At 41.0% G+C, this 20,493-nt stretch overlaps 1 protein-coding gene and 1 long non-coding RNA gene across 7 annotated transcripts in view; one reads left to right on the top strand and one right to left on the bottom strand.

Moving 5' to 3' along the window:
* The window catches only part of SORCS3 (sortilin related VPS10 domain containing receptor 3), a 603,968-nt gene that overhangs the window by 22,315 nt on the left and 561,160 nt on the right, over positions 1–20,493 (bottom strand). For all 3 annotated transcript variants that reach the window (XM_077125964.1, XM_077125965.1, XM_077125966.1), the window contains exons 17-20: positions 13,975–14,088; positions 11,023–11,194; positions 8,478–8,664; positions 3,025–3,158 (exon numbers count right to left, since the gene is read on the bottom strand). In XM_077125964.1, the coding sequence (XP_076982079.1) occupies positions 3,025–3,158; positions 8,478–8,664; positions 11,023–11,194; positions 13,975–14,088 (607 nt within the window). The remainder of the gene's footprint in view (positions 1–3,024; positions 3,159–8,477; positions 8,665–11,022; positions 11,195–13,974; positions 14,089–20,493) is intronic.
* LOC143654263 (uncharacterized) overlaps positions 1–20,493 on the top strand; it is a 62,228-nt gene that overhangs the window by 31,740 nt on the left and 9,995 nt on the right. For 2 of the 4 annotated variants that reach the window (XR_013161726.1, XR_013161723.1), the window contains 2 exons: positions 4,825–4,931; positions 8,062–8,274. This is a non-coding gene — a long non-coding RNA (uncharacterized LOC143654263). Of the gene's footprint in view, positions 1–4,824; positions 4,932–5,284; positions 5,389–8,061; positions 8,275–20,493 lie in introns of those variants that run through there. The other 2 variants (XR_013161725.1, XR_013161724.1) reach the window with 2 other exon arrangements.

The raw sequence follows: 20,493 nt of genomic DNA, 5'->3' as shown, positions 1-20,493 counted from the left end.
CCCACTTGCTCACCAGTTATTGCATGTGTGTTTATCTTGCCTCCTCATCTGGAACGTAAGCTCCTTGAAGGCAGGTACAATGTTGTATGTGCTGTACTACTCCTAACAGCACCAAGCAAAGGGCTATCAAGTAAATGGAAGTCAAGTAATTCTTATTGATATGTTGATTCAAGTCAACCACCCAGGTGAGCCTGTCCAATTTACAGCCACAACACATGCAAACGTACATGCATACACACATATCCATAAAACACAACCTTCTAAGGGTGTCAGCGTAAGTATTCTCTCTGTAAAGTGAGATATCTCCTTCGTCGGGGGTTCTAAGGATTAAATCAAATAATGTATATGAAGAGCAGAGTACAAAACCAGTAGTAGCAATAAATGCTCAAAATTATTATTATTTCCTCTTATAGGTCAGTTTGCCAGTCAAAACTATAGTCTGATTTTAATAGCTATAAAACCAGAGCAGTCACCATGATACCCAAAGAGTCCTACCCATTTGCCAAAGGTAGTGCTCATTTGACTAATTATTGGGCACTGTGGCCACCTCGATGTGTTTCTGGCATGGTGGTAGCAAAAAGCACTGAAAATGCACTTCTTTCAAAAGCACTCATGGAGATGAAAGGGCAACCTGTGGGATTAAGTCAGATTTATCATCTAGATGAAGATGCTGTTGATGCAAAAGGTAATCACAACAGTGACCTCTATTTTTAAGTGCTTAGGAATGCAGAAAGTGCTTTACATGCATTTCTTAATCTTCAGGGTAATATTAAAGCATAAGCGCTACTACTGTCATTCCTGCATTGCAGTTAATAAAACTGGACCTCAAAGAGAATGGTTTGACTAAAGGCAGATAGCAGAAAATAATCTAAGTCTGGACACCAACCTAAGTTTGTTTTTCCCCTAAAGCATTCTATTCTGCTGGCTCTCATGGATTATCATGTTCTTTGGGAACATAAACCAGCCAATAGAGCCTTTGGGATTTGGATACTTGTACAGTACTTCATAATCAGGTCTATAGATGGAAAAATCCTAACCAAGGGAACACGTAAGTTCATAATCAATTAAAAATTAAACCACAAAGTCATTTAGTAATTAAAAAATTTCTCTCTCATAATATGGCAGATAGATAGATGATGGACAGGAGAGAGATTTCAGATAATAACTCAAAGATGTACACGGATCAGATAGTAGTATCACTGCTTTAGAGAAGAGAACACCGAGACTTAATTATTAGCTCAAACTAATGCAGATAACTGTCATGTAAATAGAAGTGAGAATCAAGTATTTATTAGATACCATAATGGCATTTCAGGTCTTAGAATCAAGATTCAAAGAAAAAAATGATACTGTAGAGAAATGGTGTGCCCTCAATTCCTTGTGGGATGTTGAGTAAATCATTGTGTTGATGTGACCAAGAATGGCCCTCCTTGCACACATAGGTTTTCAGTCAAGATCACCACGTAAATTAAAAGAATGCTGAGAGAAAAGAATTCCCTGGACTGACAGATAAAACATCACATCTTCAGAGTGGAAATGAAATTAAAGGTCTTCCTCTCTCGAAGTACCCCACACCCCCGATGAACTTCTTTCTCCTTTGCCATGTATGTCTGCTATGTTTTAAAGCAGAATTTTAGGGATTATGACCTCTAGGAGAAAAACTGAGTAGTTCAACTATAGCATCCTGGGGGTGGAGGTGGTGCATCATGGCTGGGTTAGGAGACCTGGGTCCTAGTGCTGGCTCTGCAAGAACCTGACCAGGTTATTTGAACTTGGGCTGCACATCTCACACAGGGAGCTTCACCCCTCCAATGTACCAAATGGGGATCTTATTTACTGAGCTCCCTATCTGTTGTCAGTGATTAAGTATCCAAGAAATGTAACATCAGTTGCCTACACTAAGAAATCCATCTGAAAGTATATAGTATAAATAATGAAAGCAGAAAAGGGTCCATGGGTCTAAGAATCAAGTTCTGTCTTTTATCAATCCATCCTAATACCTAGTTTCTAAGACAAAATGAAAAATATCCAGTATATGGTCCATGTGAGATAGACACGTTATTTACTTCGTTTCCACAACAATTGAGATGAGATAGGCATTATTCTCTCCAGTTTACCATTAAATGAATTGTCTTAGGTCGAATGACTTGATCAAGCTCACACAGCTAGTGTATTAGCAGTGTTGGAAACCTAACCCAGACCTTCTCTAACTCAAAGGTTCATTTTCCCTTCACTATATTTCACTGCCTCCCTAAGAATGAGCAGAGATGAGTTATCTCCCTCTATGATCTTGCGGGAACTGGAGGCAGAGGTGAAATTCTCTCAGATCACCTCAAATCAAACAAAAAGTCTTGTTACATTCATACATCCTAGGAGGGCTGACCAAGAGAAAGGCAAACACAGGAACAGAGAAGAACATGAACCCTCAAACTGAAGAACCCCCAGCCTCACTGCTCCCAGCTTTGCCTACACAACAGTCCTTTTCAACCAGGCTTCACCATCATCAGTTGCTGGGAGCAGGGACTATCTGGAAAATTGGGAGTTTGGCCCTTTAGTTCTTGTCTTCGAGGCTTGGAAGGAACACCTATTCCTTGCATTTGTGGAGTAGGTTCTTTACATGAGATTGTCCCTTTCATTTCTACAACCCTACATTTTGATATTTAATTCACATTTTACTAATGGGGTCACTTGATCTCTCAGAGATGCTAAGTGACTTCCTCGATCTCATATAGCTTGTGAGTAGAAAATCCAGGATGAGCAAAATGGAGCAAATGAAATTATAAAAACACTGATCAGAAGAGTAAAAACTCCTAACTTGCGTAATTTCTCAAAGTACTCTTTTTCCTCATGAGTGTTTGAACTTTTCCTATTGAAACAATAAATTTGGCTGGGGGTGGCATGTCTTGTTCAATTATGTGAGTTCATCACTCCATTAGGTAATTTCGTCCTGAGCATCAATACAGAAGCAGCAGCACAGGGACAGTCAGTACAGATTTAATCAGATATTAATCAGAAAAACCAAACCTTTGTGCTATTGCCGAACCACCAGAAATAAGTAAGAGTCCCCAGCTGACTGGGCCACACGACTGCACTGATGTTGACCTCCTTATTTCTTATGGCAACAAAAGGGACTCGGAGGTGCACATGCTCCACAGGACCTAGGGGAAGAGGAAAGAAAATGTCATTGCTTGTCCTCTTAGAATAAACCCTAAGTCTTTATCACATTCCCAGATTCTTAATCCTCATTACCATCAACAGTAAGAAAGCAAAGATCACAAACTCAAAAGTGTCGGGAAGTATATGTGTTTGAAGTGAAGCATTGGGTATAACAGGGAACTCAAATCAGGGGTCAGATATTTGGAGTGAAATCTGAACTCAAGTTGCATCTGATGAGCCCAACCGCAAATGCTTATAAACCTCCAATCCAAAGACAAGACTAGTTTATCAGACATTTAGCCAGTAAATAGGAAGATAAACAACAGCCTATTTTCTTTCTCATGATTAGCCTGTAATGTGATTTTGGGTGAGTATGTATGGAGGGTTCTTCCATAATTAACTGGTTTCCATCCTCTTCAACAATTGGCCATTGGGCCTTGTCTTCTGCCGTGTATAGTGGGTGTCAGATGCTAAAAAGGCTATTTTATAAAAGGGAAAAATTACATCTCTCTAAATTGAAAGAGAAATAAATGCCATGTTCCTAAAGAATAAAGAAGCTGCTTGCAAATGGGTAACCAAATTTCTCTTTCATTCTTCAGAAAACTGGTATAAGCAGCAATAAGTTCTAAACCAGAAAGTAAGTGTACATACATAAATACACCCCATGCATATTAAGTGAAGGTTTTAATTTAATTCATTTCCAAAAGAAAATGAGAAAAAGAAAGTGCTGCTGGAAAAATGCTAATGTGTCAGGGTTGCATATATGGGGGAGATGTATTACTTTTTTTTTTTAACTCTGGGGATTTTTTTCCCACTTCCACCCCCTTCCTCCTTTCTTTTCCTTGAGTCCTTTCTTCCTCCCTCCCTTTCATTTCTTTTTCTTCTCCTTCCTTTTGTCCTCCTTCTTCCTGTTCCTGATATCCTTCTTTGACCAAATCCAATAGAAGTATTTTAATTATCTGTCTATACTATGTTAGAGCACATTTTCCTGGCTTCCACCATTACACTTTGGATGAGTGAGAGAGACTAAAGAGGTTTCTACTGGAAGGTCTTAAGACAACAGGTCATAAGGACATCTCTTTAGCCTGGGGGCTTTGAATTCTTCAGGCCCCTGAGCCTTCACTATATGCATTCTTGCTTATTTTATAGGCAGCTCAGTTTAAAGGGCAGAACACAATAGGATGCTTCTCATTTCAGCTCTGATGCAAACTTAGCTACATGATTACTTCCTCTACCTTATAGAGTCTCGAACTACACAATCTATCATTCCTGTCTGAAAAATAAGGGGGAACACTTGTTGCCTTCCTTGTAGTAACAAGAACATATGAAAATATTCTGGCTGTTAGAAGTACAGTATTAATTAATCACAGTTTGGCAGTATCTCTACTACTATCCCTACCCCCCCCCCCCCACTACCATCACTGTTTCTACCATTGGGGAGCTGTCCTTCTATGGACAATGAACATTTGAGTTCTTGCTCTAAGGACAATGAACATTTGAATCTTGCTGGGCCTATTCCATCATAAGCAATAGAGAAAAGGTATTGGATAGGGACTGCTATTTGGGTGGGGCTAGGCCTGCTTGCTGCTATCTAAATTGTACTGTTCTGAACAATCACATGTTCTAGAATCTATATATCAACAACCTGAAAATGCTCTCTGCCTATAGCTCTCTGACCTGATACTGAGACATAAGGACCTCAAGATTAATTCCAGCAAATAACTTCAACCTGGTGACCGCAGATGCACTTTTGGCTGAAGGTTTAAGTATTTCAGGTAAGGAAGTTTGTTCAATTTATTTTTGCATGGTTTGTTTGATTTAGTTTTGTGAGAGTAAGAAAACATAGGTCTGAGAAAACATAGACTATGTTCTTTGATTTATTTACTCATTTTTCAGGGGGTTATCTATTTACCTCTCTTTATCGTTTGTGTTTTACTGATCAACAGGGAGGAGAAAGGTGGTGGGATGGGGTCCTGGGCCAGCAGTGTCCTAGGAGGGTTTCTTCTATTAAGACCTCAGAATCTTTCGCCATGCCCAGATTTACATCTCTCATTCTTCCCCTGTTAGGAAAGGGGCCCCTTTTGTCCCCCAAATTTCTGATTCAATTCCCACCTCTCTCCCCCAACAGGCACGATGCCCATTCCCCAAGTCAGTTTCACAGCAACACCAGACTTTTCCACAGTTAAGTGACGCAGTCAGGCCTTGTGGCCTGGAAATGTTCCTTAGCTTCCCAGCACTCAGGGGCCCTTTGCTTAGCCAGGGCTGACAACGTCAGGTACCTTAACGCCCCAGGAGATAAAAGGAGACCTCCTTCCCCCCAAACCGATGTCACACACTAAAGGACATTTCTGAGAAGTGGAACACCTCCAAACAGGGTCATATTTATTCTAACTTCAGGATAAATGTGTTTGGGTAACAATAATCTCAAGGAACAACATGCTTTCTGGGGCACAGAATCTGAGCCTGAAACTCTCGGCTTCAACCTGGAGACAAACCACAATCAGAGAAAGAGAAAGAAAAGGACTGAGAGGACTCAGACAGGAACATAAGCCCACTCCTAAAATCCTCATTGTCAGACAGTGCCCCTTCTGATAAAAATCTAATAATCTGTGCGAGGTTGGTTATTATGGGCAGCTAACAACTACTTTTGTTAGCTAATGGCCCAAGGTGAGGCCAAGAGCAGTTTCCACTATAATAACTGTCTGGCAAATGCAGCCGTGATTGATTTGGAGGGAATTATGAGCACGATAAACATTTCAAGGAACATTTCTTCCTTCAAGCACATGACCCCCTGTATGAGCCTGTTCCTTTCTGTTGTTTTTTTTTTCTCTTTTTTTCTTTTGCCACTAAGATACACAGGTCTTCCTGCCCTGCAGGGAAGGCCCACTCTTGGCAGAAGCAGGGATGTGGGTGGGCAGGTCCTCGGAACAGGGTGAGATCAAGTTCCTTTCCTTTCTTCATCTTCTTTTTAAAATGCAGCAGAAGTGCCAGGCAGAAAGTTAATAGGAAGTACTTAGCAATTATCATCATAACAACAGATAACATCCATCATGTGCCAAACTGTGTGTCAAGCAGCATTCTGCACACTGCAAAAAAGAGTTAACATAGCGGACCTGAAACTGCTATCCCGAGAAAGGCCTGCTTAGAGGCTGGCCCTTTGACAGGCATCTGAGAACTTGGCACTCGAAGTATTCCCAGCCAAGCTTTAACTGATCAGTAAAAAGATAAGGGTGTTAGAATCCCCGCCTGTCATGCGGGAGACCCAGGTTCGATTCCCAGACCATGCACCTTCTGCCAAAATAAATAAACAAAAAAGATAAGGGTGTTTCCCTTTGCCTAGACTGTTTGTGTAAACAATGTGGTTGATGCTGAACACCTGGTTTTTGTGAGTCTCGAATTTTGGTAGCCAGACGTGCTTAGATGACCGGCCCCCCCAAAAATCCCTGGCACTGAGTCTCTAATGAGCTTCCCCACCCCGTGGAAAATATTTCACACATGCTATTACAACTTCTTGCTAGAGAAATTAAGCTGGCCCTGTGTGACTCCGTGGGGAGAAGTCATTTGGAAGCTTGTGCCTGGTTTCCTCTCCTAGGCCTTTTTTCCTTTGCTGATTTGGCTGTGTATCCTTTTACTGTAATAAATCATAGTCATGAGTATGACTAAATATTGTGTCCTTGGAGTCCTCCTTACGGATCACTGAATCTGAGGGTGGTCTTAGGGACCCTGACACACAGACCCTATCCAAATCAATCCTTACAGCATCCCTATAAGCTAAGTGCAAAAGAGGAGAAATCTGAGGTTTGCAAAGGCTAGGAAAACAGACCAATATTAGACATTCAGCAAAGCACATGCTCAGAATTCCAACCAATGGCTGTCTTTCTCGCTCTAAAACTTGCGCTCGTGAGCACGTTGCAATCACCAGGCTAGGTTTCTGACCTGGTGCTGTTGGGACAGAACAATTGTAGTTGGTGTGGTGTGGTTATCACCACTTGGCCCATTTACAGCTGTACCATCCCTCCCCACCAGAACGTAAATGCCACAAGGGGAGAGCCATGGCTGTACTGCTGCCTTCCCAGTGTCTAGCAGAGTGCACATATTGCACATTTTAAGAGCTCAAAAAATATTAGTTGAATAAATGAATAAAAAATTAACTGCTGGGTTAACTGCTGGGTGTTTTAGTTGTATCTCCTATTTATTGTCAAGAGTCCTGTGAAGCAAGGTAGCAACAGAGTTAAGCCATTTTAAAACTGGAATTCAGAAAGATCCCATGATCAGGTAGCCTGACATCTTTAGGGTTATAACTGATGTATAATCTAGGTCTCCTCCCATGCATTTCCCCTGTGCCACTGTTGTGAAAGGAGAGCTAAGAGGCAGCTTACTATAGGCCAGGGACCTCTCAAGTTGGATTCTTTATACGGTAGGGTTTGTATCATCATTGAGTTGTAAATAGGACAAACGCTCCTTGTAATCACTTAAACTCTTTCAAAAACTTAAAATTTTCAGCATATGCAGTGTATTACGTGCAAATCATTGTGGGAAACTCTAAGTAAGAATCAGAGTTGCCCTTGGGCTCATGAGAATTACTGATAGAGGTATAGGAAGCCAATGCCAGTTCAGAATGTTTCTTTGACTCAACCTCCTAAAATCATTATATTTATGTTTCACTTTACATGAACAAAGTTCCAGGATAGTAGATACACAAAATGCATCCAGTACCACCAAGCAACAGCCAATGATAATGAAATAGATTCCAGGGTAGCAAATTATTTCGGAGAGATTGCCTAGAATGGGAATGGACTTGCAGGAACCTCGGGTATAAGATTCAAGTTCTTTTGTGTATTCAGTTGTATATTTTAAAATATATAAATATGTGTTTCTTTAATCCCTCTTTGCTTCTTCCAACAGAGATAACAGTTTACTCATAATGACTAGAAAATGATTCCAAGGCTGTCAAGCAGATGGCCTTCCACTTCTTATATTTTCAGGAGTCTCTGAAGTAAAGGGAAGGGACTTTCACATGACTGGATACCTGCATGAGCACATTTATATGAGAGCAGAAAGGGGCTGAAAGGGAGGGATGTATGTTATAATCCAAACTTAATAATATGTTATCCAAAATTCCAAGTAATCAATTTATTTACGGATCATGAAGCTTTAAAATACAGACAAGTTCATTTAGTATAACTCTCAGTCTTTGGATTTGCCCCATTGTATTGGTCACACTGAATTTAGCCTCAGCTCTGAATTCCAGAAATTTGGACAGAGGGAGCTGTCAATGGGGAGGAAAGTAAGAAAGGGCCTGCCTGGCTCTGGCTACTTACAAAGCACGTGCAGGAAGAGGACAGCAGTGTCTGAGCCCAGGTGGTTCTCTGCATAGGCTGTCACCTGGAAGATTCCTGCACTCTTGTAAACGTGCTTGATGCCGTCCTCAATGGGGCTGAAGTTAGCATAGGACACGGCAATCCCATCCCCAAAGTCCAGCTGGATGTTTGTCCTTTGGAGATCACCCTGCAAGAGGAGAGAGCAGTTGGCCTGGGCCCATCTGTGAGGTCAAGCCTGACTCTCAGCTGACACTTCCTCCTGGGGCTTCAGTATTTCCTTCTGGGGAAATGCAGTCTCTCAAAGGGGGTCAAAACACCCCCAGCTCAATCAGCAGACTCCCAGCTGATATCCACTAGGCGCTATGGAAAGAAACAAACACCTCTTCTCCTTGTGTGTCCAAGTTTGGAGCAGCCTGAGTTGGAATGACAGTGGCAATGATAGGTAAGGCAGAGAGTCCCTTTCCACTCAGGACACTCATCTGGGGATAGTGGCCAAGAGCTTCCCTGACTTCCTCACACACATAGTTTAATGATTCTTCCTCTTCATCCTAATAGTAATGATAGGAATAGCTGATATTCATATGCTTTCTTATCTGTGCCAAGCAGTTAATCCCTTCATGACTCTATATAGTAGAAAGTATTATTCTTATTTTACAAATGGTGACACAAATAAATTAAGTAGTTAGACCCAAGTCTTACAGAAAGTAGGGCAGAGCAACTTTTGAATCCAGACAGTCTGGTTTGAAAAGGAATACTCTCAACCACCATGCTATAATTTTCATTGTTCCTATTTTTGAGTATTTACTAGACTATCCCAAGTACTATGTTAACCTTTAATACATATTATAATGCAATCTTCAAAATAACCCTATGAGCTAGGATGACTCTTTTCACTCTACAGATGACTACTGTACATCAACAAAATTACATCTGACCTTCTTTAAGTTTCCCTAAGCCCTTCCTCCCTGAATCCTTTTCTAACCATCCCAGATCACAGAGGTCTCTGCCTCTTAGAAGGACAACAGCCCTCACTTACTCAGACTCATGGACCTGGGTGTTGCCTGGTGATTTCAGTGGCTCAAGAGACTGCATGTTGCCACCCAGAGAAGAGGCTCAGCTTCTCAAGGGCAAATTTTGAACTGCATCCTTCTTTGTCCTTTTCCCACCCCCCACCATATTGGGTCAACATGCTTGATAAATGCAATGAACCTGACCCCCAGAGCAAGGATCCCACATGAAAAAGAAGAATCAGATTTCATTGTTTATATATAAAGATGGTTGATGGAATAAAGGGAGAAAGGTATCAGTTTGGAATTACGAGCCAATCCTTCAGCCCAGTGAATGTGCATTGATCATCAGTTTCTCTTTTGATCTCTTCCCCCATGACAACCCAGATGTGAATGGAATATTGATAGGTGCTTACCTGCCCCCTACACAATGTCAGCTGCCCTTGGGTTTATGAATATAAATTAAAGTGGAAATGAACTGGAGGCAATTGAAATGGATAAGATCCTGGCTCTTCATATCCATTCAAGAGAAGGTTTTTTATAGCTCTGGTCCCGTAAACTCCCTGGTGGAAATGTGATAATGACCTCCTCAGAATCTTAAAGCCCTTAAATTCAAGTGCCCAATTTGGATGAGGCTGAGGAAGTCCTCACCCTTCAATTTCCTGTCCAGTGTGGGTCTGACTTGAAAGGCTTCTGAAGTACTCAAACTTTGAAAAAAACTCCTGGCCTCCTTTGGCCTTTTTCCAAGATCTTAAGAGCATGCAGCAATTTGCATATAAATTTAGAGGCCTTTGTAAATCAAGCAAGTCTTCTTGCCCCATCACTTCAGCACTTGCTGAAACTTCCCTGGCGAAGGAAAAGTTGAAGGTGCCTACAAGCAGGGAGAAGCAGACAACAGAGCTATTTCTATTCTGCAATGAATGTATGCAGTCTGCTTTTACTGCCTAGATTGCAGAAGACTCCAAGAAATGAGTTAATGGAGCAGCTATCTGATGGAAAAGCAACTATGAAGACATTCTTCACAAAGATAAATTTAAAGGAATTTCAACTACTCCCCCCCACCACACACACACATACTCAAGCTTTCAAAGCCCTTTAAAAGATGTGTGGGCTTTTTTAATCAGTGGGGTTAAGGGTTAGAATAAAGCAAAAGAAGCTCCTCCAGGACAAATAAAATTTGAATTTTCTTCTTCTGGCACAGTTTATGCTATACGGTCTTATGTTAATAAATATTTCTTCAGCAAAGCAGACTCCAAAGGAGATCCCTAAAGAATATATCCAGATCTGCATCTCAGGGAGGCCAATGGCACCCCATTGTAAACTGGATCCCTATTGTAGGATGGACATAGGAACATCTCCATATATCCTAAGGCCTCTTTCAACCTCATCTTTTACTTCTCCCAGAAGTCTCAGCTCCTCAACACTGACTTAGTGCAGGGGCTGGCAGGAATACAAGTTCTTTCTTCCTTTCCCTTTCTGGGGACAGGGAATGGCTGCCTGCTGTGAGAGAGACCTTGGACACCAACGCTGGCACTTACCTCCTCCATGAGGATGATGAACGTCGCATTGTGCCCCTGCTCCGCCACCAGGCGCCCATCGGTCGTCACCACGTGGAGGCCCCGAGGGGCTTTTCCTGGGCACATCTGGGCCTTGGCAGTGTACTTCTCCCGCAGCCCATCTGTGCAGTTGTTGGAAACAATCCTCCGGTACCTAAAGAGTATTGACAATTGACAGCATAGCTGGGCTTGTTCATTTGAGTTTGTTTATGAATGTCTGCATGTCAGAGAGGGTGCAAGAAAGCAAGAGTGAGATAGAGACGTTGCATGGCTGCTCCTAAAAACTGAGTCTCAAAGAGGACAGCCATATACAAAGCTACACAAATGATGAGGAACCACTATTCCTTCATCTCAGGAAGAGTAGCTCCTTAAACACTGTTATTGATCTGACCCAGTGAGCCACGGATTGGATCAGTGTCTAAACCAACCAGGAAAAATCAATGACTAACTCATGCTCAACAGAGAAGGAGGCCAGCTTACCAGGCTGGGAGCAGGGAAGCAGGTGCTTCCCCCTGTGACGGAGGAACCTGTGTCTATTTCCCTAGAGCCAGCTCTATTTTTTTGTGCACCAGAAAGGAACTAGGACATGAGACTTTTTCTAACTCTGATTAACCAAAAAGCCTCTTCTCATTCCTCCTTTATCCCTAGAATATCATGCAACCCCCCTGAGACCTAGTTGCCATTGGGGCATTTTTGAGTACATTTTCTCTCCTTGCTAACAGCTGTTTCCCACTTAACACAAATGTGAGATTGGAAGCTGAAGTTTGAACCCCCTATTCAATCTCTCCAAGGAAAATTTACCTCAGAGAAGAGGTTAGGATGGGAAAACTCACAATGAAGCACCATAACCTTCTGTGAAGAGGGCTCCATTATGTTCAGCCATGCCATGCTATCATTTCTGACTACCAATCCCAGTATGCAACTGCTTGCCTGCGGCCCTGACCTGCAGGACAGACATTATTTCCCGGCACATTACCATCTGGAAGGCAGCACTAAAATAAATGTTCTAATCAAACCACATAAACTAAATGTAGCACCACCAATGTCATCGTCATCATTACCATCACATCTTGCCTTCTTTCACACAGTATGTCAGGGATTATTAACCAATCTAACCAGGTTGCCTCCAAAGTAGAGAAAACCAAATTATTCTGGAGAAATTTTGGTCCGCCACTCTATCTGACATTTCCTCTGTGTCCCTACATTGCTGAACCAGATGTCATCGCCTCCATCCAGGGATCCCAGTGGGATGGTAACCAAATGTATTATAAAACTATTGCCTCAGATCAAATGGAAGTATATCCTCTCATAAATGTACAGTATTTTTACATGCCAGCTGAGCTCATAATGTGTTCAGGGCTGCGCTGTTCAATATGGCAGCCACAATCCACCTGTGACTTTTAAGCAATTGACATGTGGCTAGTGCAGCATGTTGAAATGATAATATTTTGGATATGCAGGGTTCAATAATGTATATTATTAAAATGAATTTCCCCTGTTTCTTTTCATTTTTAAAATGTGGCTACTAGAAAATTTTAAATCACACCTGACTCACATTATAAGCGCTTTTGGTCAACACTGGTTTTGCTTTTGTAATCAGTGCATACTTTTTCACTGATCGTTGTTCAATTATAAGATGGTTAGATTTTAGTTATGCTGGAGCTTTGGAGGGTGCCATGTTGTAATGGAAACTTGATATCCATACCTCCTCTTTAACTTCAACTGGTCAGCTCACAGGTGATTTGTACTATAAGCCAACTTTAAAACAATCTGTAGGTATGTGTAGACATCCTGTAGTGAACCTTTGAAATGAATGAATAGCCTTTCTCTTTCATCTCCGTGATTTACTTGACTGGCAATTTGGGGTTTTCACACCTGAATTATACATCAAGGGTCCTGAATTCCCAGCTCAGGCCCCAGGAATAGCCCTCCCACAGTTAATTTTTGGCTAAAAACATTCATGTTTTTCAGGTAAAGATCACTCTAGTCACTGCTTTCATCATGCCTGTTTCTCTTAGATGTCTGTTGAGTATACAGCACCTATTGCTATGTTACATCCAGGTGAGGTAAAAAGTACTGAGATGATGAGTAACTTGGCTGAGATGGCAGAATGTCCACTGGGTGGTGGAAGGAGTTGAGACTAGAGCTCAGAACACATTAGTCCCTTGTTGACTCAAGGTGGAATCTAGGGACCAGCAGCAACGACGTCACATAGGAGCTTGTTAGAAATGAAGACTCTCAACCCTGCCCCAGATCCCTTGAATCAGAAGCTGCATTTTAATAAGATGCCCATATGATTCACAGGCACATCAAAGTTTAAGAAATACTGTCTCAGACCACCCACCTCTGTGCCAAATCTATTCTGGGCTGGGGATGCAATAAGGGAAAGGGGAAGACAACCTACCTTCAAAGGGTTTTGTTTCAAGCTTCTGAGTCACTAATAGGTGAACCAAGACAGAAACACACACATAATTTGGCAATTACAGCAAGTGTGCTTGGACCTTCTTCTTATTCTAGGATTTCCTATAGGATAGGACTAGTTAATTTCCATTTTAAAGGTTTCATGTATATGAAAGCTTTGGTTTATCTATACTCAAAAGCATTGTAATATCTGCAAACACTTGTGTGAATTTATTTCACTCAGATCCAAAAGAGAACAGCGTCCCTTTCCAGAAAAAAAAAAATTCTGAGCTCAAACAGCAACTACTATCTGTCAGAGGTAAATGGCAAAAAGTCATGAAATCAGGATGATCAGAAATCTTTTATGATGCTCCCAAAAAGGTAATTCCAGCTAAAGAACTGCTCAGGTTCCCTCAGATGCCACTTGTCATAAACAAGCTCAAGCCATAGTCCGTCTGTTCCAGAAGTGATGCATTCCCTTTTATCCCCACTTAGGGAAACAGTGGGTTGAGTTCCTTCAGGTGTTTTACTTACCCAGTGCTGTTAAGGTAGCTCTGACCAAGGCTGCAGTCCTTTGACAAGGATGCTGGATTGTACCAGAAAGCTGGGACGCACTGGCTCTCCCCATGCCTCTCATAGCCATAGTCACTGTCAGGAAAATATAGACCGCATAATGGTATATATGCACAGATGCTACACCACCTACACACCTACACACACACACACACACACACACACACACACACACTCATACAACCTCCAGAATAGTTCAACATTTATTTTAAATATTGCCAGGAAGATAAACATTCATATTCTGACAGTAGATTTTAGCTTCAGGAATAATCCCAAGTCATTTGAAGAACAAATTGTGGAAGAAAAAAAGAGTAGATTTGTCAAATGGAAGTTCTAGGTTACAAAAGGAAGATATAAATAATGTGGTGGCTGTATTAGCTGGGAATGAGGAGAGATGCTATAAGATTCTAAACATATTCTGAGCACAGTGAAATTACTGAAATAAGTAGATGGCAGCCAAGAGAATAGCTTTAAAGGTCAAGATATATTTTTCATGCTAAGATTACAATGTTTTGTTCAAAAATTGATTTTGTAGTTTATATTTTCATTTTTTCCTCCAATATCACCCTCTAACATGCAGAGACATACATACATAAAATATACAGGCATTTAAGCTTTTCCTATATACATATAACAGAGACTCCTATTTTTCTGACACATAAAATCCTAGCCATAATAACATGAAGAAAGAAAGTCAGGTATGATCCCCTTCATATAAAATGAGGAAGTAATACCCTTGTGTAGGGGGGTAAAAATGATGATTTCCCACTTCTTGGTGTTCCATGAGCCTTCAAAAAGCCTAGATTCCAGAGGAGAAAAAAGCAATAAAGGTATGTGTGTGTGTATGTGTGTGTGATTATTGTGCTTGTAAACAACCACAGAGGACATTGAGGGTGGCTTTACTTGGCAGGAGAATTCATGTTTCTAAGTTAAGCATACACGGTTTTCCCAAAACCAACTAGAGACACAATCAGGATGTCTGAATATCAATCCAGTAAGTCTTAATAAAATTTAAAACAGCAAGGGAAAAATTATCTCTCAGGACCTACCCCTCTTTTCATTTTCTGTTTCCATATTCTTTGAACCCAGATTTCCTAAAAGCCCAATGAAAAACAGAAGCAAATTGTCTACGTTTGTATCTGGGAGTCCAGGGAGATGAGAATGAGAATTTAGTTTCACAGGTATTTGTCACTCCACATGAGCCCTGCCCTGAATAAGGGGCGTGACTGATAGGAACCCTGCCCTCAGGTGGGTTCCAGTCTTTTGCAGAGAGAAATACAACATACTCCCAAACCAAACTAAAGAACAAAATAATATGATATGAAGCAGAGCACTTACCAGTACAGTTAAGTAGTAAACAATTTATAAGGCCATATAAATTATCTTCCCACTTGGACCCTAGACCACCTTCTCATCTATCTTTCTCTACCAAACTCATAAGTGAAAAATCCAACCAACCCCTTCAACCCTCTTTATCTTTGTATAGATTATATCATGGACTTGGAACACTCCATACTGTTCTGTGTTTGGTAGTTTCCTATTGTCAGCAGATTGAATCATGTTCACCACAAAAGGCTGCTCAGGTCCCAACCCCTGTAAATAGGACCTTTGAAGATGGTATTAGCTAAGGTGTGCCCAAACTGAATAAGGGTGGGCCTTAGCCCAATACGGCCCAAGTCAGGGACAAAGGGAATTAGACATGGAAGAGAAGCCTCAGGGAGCAGCCAGAGGCTGCGAGTCAAGAGAACCAGGAAGGGAAAGAAAACATTGCCACACGACAGAAAAACCAAGGACCGCAAGGGTTGTTGGCCAGCCAGAAGATACAGACCTCAGGCGGATGCAAGCCTTTCAGCCTCTGAAACCAGGGGCCAATAAATTCCTGTTCTTAGGCCCACCTCTTGTAGGGTATTTAGCAGCTCAGAAATAAGAACTCTACCTATCCTTCTTCAATATCTAGGTCAAATGAGGCCATCCTTGGCCCCCAAGACCAAAATCTTTGTGGCTACAGCATGTTAGAGACTAGAATGGAGGCTATAAAAGGGCAGGGATCATTGTCAGTTCAACAATGCAAGAATATTGAACAAGACTGGGCATACAGCAGGTGCTTAAGAAATATTTATTGATAAATGAATATTTCAATTACTTAAACACAATGACACTAATTATTCCATTGGATTATATCTATCTATTCAAGAATGCTGTGAGCCCATAACTGACTCTCTAGGGTCACCCAAGTTGAATATTCCAAGTTGTAAATGATGCCTGTGGAAAGAGTGTGAACTAAAGTCATTGTTATTTGCTAGACAGAAAGGTGAAACTCAAGGCAAGCTTTGATATGGCCATATTTAAATGAAAAGAAGGAGAAAGAGACATTTTTGCAAAGTAAGACCTTTGCCAAGCCCCTGATCAAATACTGGAGACTTCACAGCATGAGAGTTTATATGGACTTTGTGTTGTGTCAGTTTGTAACAGCTCATGAGAGCTGACTTTAAAAATGCCTGAATTTTTCAAGCTAGTTGTTAAGCATAGGCATTATTAAAAATTAAACTATGTGAAATTATTAAATAAATTCTATTCAAAAGTTAATAAATATTCAGGACCCATCAATTCCTAATTAGTCTGCTGCATTTTACTATTATATATTCCCTTGAAGTTATGTACATCTATGTATCTGTTTGGTGGGAATACAATGCAATGATTTGCTAATGTATTTCTCTATCCAATTCTGCAGTTCAGTGACATCATGTGGGGACGTCATGTGGCTTAAAATTGGCCATACTGGGGATATTTAGAACAATTATTAAATGCTACTAATAAGGGCATAATTGTTTATTTGTTTTCTTCCAAGAGAGCTTGTGATTCAATATTTCCCAGCATACCATTGAATAGGTTATTTATTTATAAACACTATTTATCAGTAGAAACATAGGACTGTGGTATATTTCACTACAGTGAGAAAATTCCCAGTTGCTTCATAAGATGAATTCATTGAATGTCCTGCTAGGCCTAGCAAATACTGGTCCATCTCTGGAGAAAGGGTGCTCTCCTAAGCAGCTCTGAGAAGAGATAAATGCACGTTGCTAAATGTAACCATCCCCAGCAGTTCTGTTTGGCTCTGTTGCCTTTTAGTGATTCAGAAATTTAAAAAGGGTGCATGCTGCTTTGCCCCAAAGAGAAAAAGTACCTCATTAATATTTAATAACATTAACAGAAACATCACTGGCTGCCCCCAAGGTGTAGGCTTCCTCATTAACTTCTGCTTAATGTATATTAAACTCTCGTGCTGCCCAATCTCCCTCCTGGCTCTAGGGTCTGCATGATTTAGACAATCAAGCAGTTCTAGTTGCTGCTCTAGCTTCCTGGGGAAAGGTGTTTTTCTGTTAAATTGTGAGATTTGGAAAGAATTCACCAGAAAGTTTGATTTGCCTCAGGGACATGCATCAGCTGTCGCTTCTGCAAACACACAAGCCATTTCCTTCCAGAAATAAGTTGCCTCTGTATCTTTCTTCACTATAAAAGGGTTTCGAACCTCTAAAAATTCAGGAAAAAAACTTGCCCATTTCCAGAAGGCTTGCCTGCATGCCCTCCAAATCTCATCCAGGGAGAAGGTTCAGAGAATCAAATGAGGAACAGATGGGACATCTTTGGAAATCAAAAAAAGCCTCTACATGTCAGGAAAGGAAGGAGCACCTGTATTCCTCAGTTCCTTGGTTCCAATACCATAAGTGGGTAGATTGGAAAGGGGAGGCACAAAGAGGAGAAATGACTTGTCAAAGGTTGTACACAACTGGTAATGACAGACAAAGATGATAATCGAGACTCTGCCCCCCCAGCCCAGCACTAATACAATTCCATGGGCCATCCATTTAATCATCATTAGAGAAGACTCCCTGCCCACCAACAATGGCATTTTGGGACCCTTGGAGCCAATCAAGAACACATGTTCTCTTCTGGCTGCGCTGCATAGGCTGTCCCAATCGCAAACCACGCAGAGCCCTTTTTTTTAGCCTTACTGGCCCCATTCCTCGTGAAGAAGGATAAAATAGATTTCATTCAGGTTTCCTATGCAGCTCTGAAAGAGTTAGCAGACAACTCCAAGTCCCTTGTTTCTTATCTAGCTCCAAAGGAAGGAATACAGGGCTGCAAACTTCCACTGCAAACTTCCTGGGACAAAAATTTCCCTAAAGTTCCTAAACCTCCCCAAACCATTGAAACCTCCCCAAACCCTAAACATTTGTAAAATTCTGGGCCCAAAGCAAACTCTTAGTTAATAATAGGAAGCAGAGGGTCATAAAGATTGTTAACCATTTGCCCAAGGACAAATTTTAGGTATGTGACAATAAGCCATGAATTCTGCTACGTACCTCCTCCTAGAACAAAGACGACACCTAGCATTCATAGGTTACTATGGAAACCTGCTACCAACCAAACTTTCCTATAAAACAAGCTGGCCCACCACACAGAGTGCGTGTCCCTCTCTGGGGCATGTCTGTGTTTACCTCTTTAACATGTACTCTCCTTTTTTGAATAAACTTCTCTTTTTGATAAACTTTACTACTTATTCCTACTGGCCCTTGTGTCTCTAAATTTTTTTAGTTTCAAGTCTATCGAACCTGGATCAGGGCTCAGCAGGCACGATTGCCAGCAGGGCACCTGTTACACTCCCTTATCCCATCTGGAAGTTGAGATTTCAGACTGACCCATGGTAAGATGCAGTATGGGATGCTGGATTTGAGATCAGGCAGATGGAAGTTCTAGGCAGGCACAGAATAAGCCCACGACAAATAGAAGCAGCCACAATGACCACCACAACAATAGATTAATATAGCATCAGCATCAGGCATAAGTTTGAAGACAGACATAGAAAAAGAAAGACAATTTCATCCTATCTATTTCAGAAATTGTTTAGAAAATTCAACAATCCCTCAAATATTTCTCCCTTATCTAACCCTACTCTACCTATCTACTCTTATTTCTCTTCTCACCGACAACCTTGTCATATATCTGTTCTTGTGTCAGTGCCTTGTCCATCTCTGAAGTGCTCCCCGTTTCTTTTGTACTTACTCAGAGGCAATTCTACACAGCTCTACCACCACCTTCTGCTGGAAACCTTCCATGACTACTCCAGCCCTCAGCGAGCAATTAGTTCTGAACATCTCTAGCACTCACAATTGGGACTTGTGCTGTCCAATAGAGCTAAAATATTGGAAGTGTTCTACATCTGTGTTGTCCTATATGATAGTCACTATACATATAAGGTTACTAAGCAACTAAAATGCAGCTAGTATACCAATGAAGTGAATTTACAATTTTATTAAATTTTAATGCAAATAAAGCTAATGTGACTAGTAGCTGCTGGGAAATGTAAGTATGGACCATAAAATTTAGCACTTCTTTATATTTCCCTCTTTATTATTTGCTGATTTGCCTTCTTTGAGCACAAGACTCCAATCTATTAATCTTTGACTTTTCCAAAATGTCTAGGCTTGAGCTCCATAAGGAAAATACTATGGATTGAGTAGATTTCAGACACACCTGAATTTATGTGCTGTAACACCCTGAAACCTCTTCTCTCCCTCTATCTTTTATCTACATCATCACTTGATCAACTTGATTTGTTGCTCTGGCACTATATTGGACATAGAAGGTAATCACTAAGACACACTAAGAGCTAGGACTCTGGAGTCAGACTCGTATTATCTTGAACAAGGTGCTTAACTTCTCTGTCCCTCTGTTTCTTCATTTATAAAATACCTGTAATAACAGACTCCTTTTAGGACTTGGTTGAGAAGACTAAGAGAGAAAATTCATCTAATGAACTCAGTACAAAACCTGGTGCACAGTAGGTGCTCAATAAAAATGATTACTGAATGAGTAGCTAGTGAGTGTATGAGTAAAGAGAACTACTAGGCATAACCTCTGGTCCGTGTTGGATTTTCACTGAACAAATATATTTGTGCCTCTCAGAGTGCATCCTTCCCAGTGGTCCTTATATAATTTTGGAGCAGGCTCCTTCTTTTCCCTTTTCTGATCATTCACTGATAAATTTAACTGTCCAGGTGGATGTGTTCCTGGTCCTTCACCAGTGCCATAATGGAGGTTGCTACAAAGTAGCTCTCCAGAGCAAGCCTGAGGCTGGCTGGGGAATTTATGGGACCCTTAAATTCCAAGGGTCCCATAAATGTTTTCCATTTATGGAAACATCAATATTTATGCAAAATTCATCCTTATTATTGATAGTCACTCTGGACAGAATGTGAAAAGTATGAAATCAAAGGGTGTCCTATCAATAATGAACACTTCTGAGAATCTATAAAGCTTTCTCTTTTCAAGTAGAACCAGAACACATAGTCCTTTTCTGAATCTAGCCTGCACTCAACTTTTCCACCAAAGTCAAGGAATTTCATCTACCTTCCCCATCCTCTACCACCAATCTGATTAAACTAGGTCATATTCTTTTCCTGCTGTCTGGTAAATTTA

This window comes from Tamandua tetradactyla, chromosome 13 (genome assembly GCF_023851605.1).
Source record: "Tamandua tetradactyla isolate mTamTet1 chromosome 13, mTamTet1.pri, whole genome shotgun sequence".
NCBI lineage: Eukaryota > Metazoa > Chordata > Mammalia > Pilosa > Myrmecophagidae > Tamandua > Tamandua tetradactyla.
Note: the sequence above shows the minus strand (reverse complement) of the source record. Positions and strands in the feature narration are given on the sequence as shown.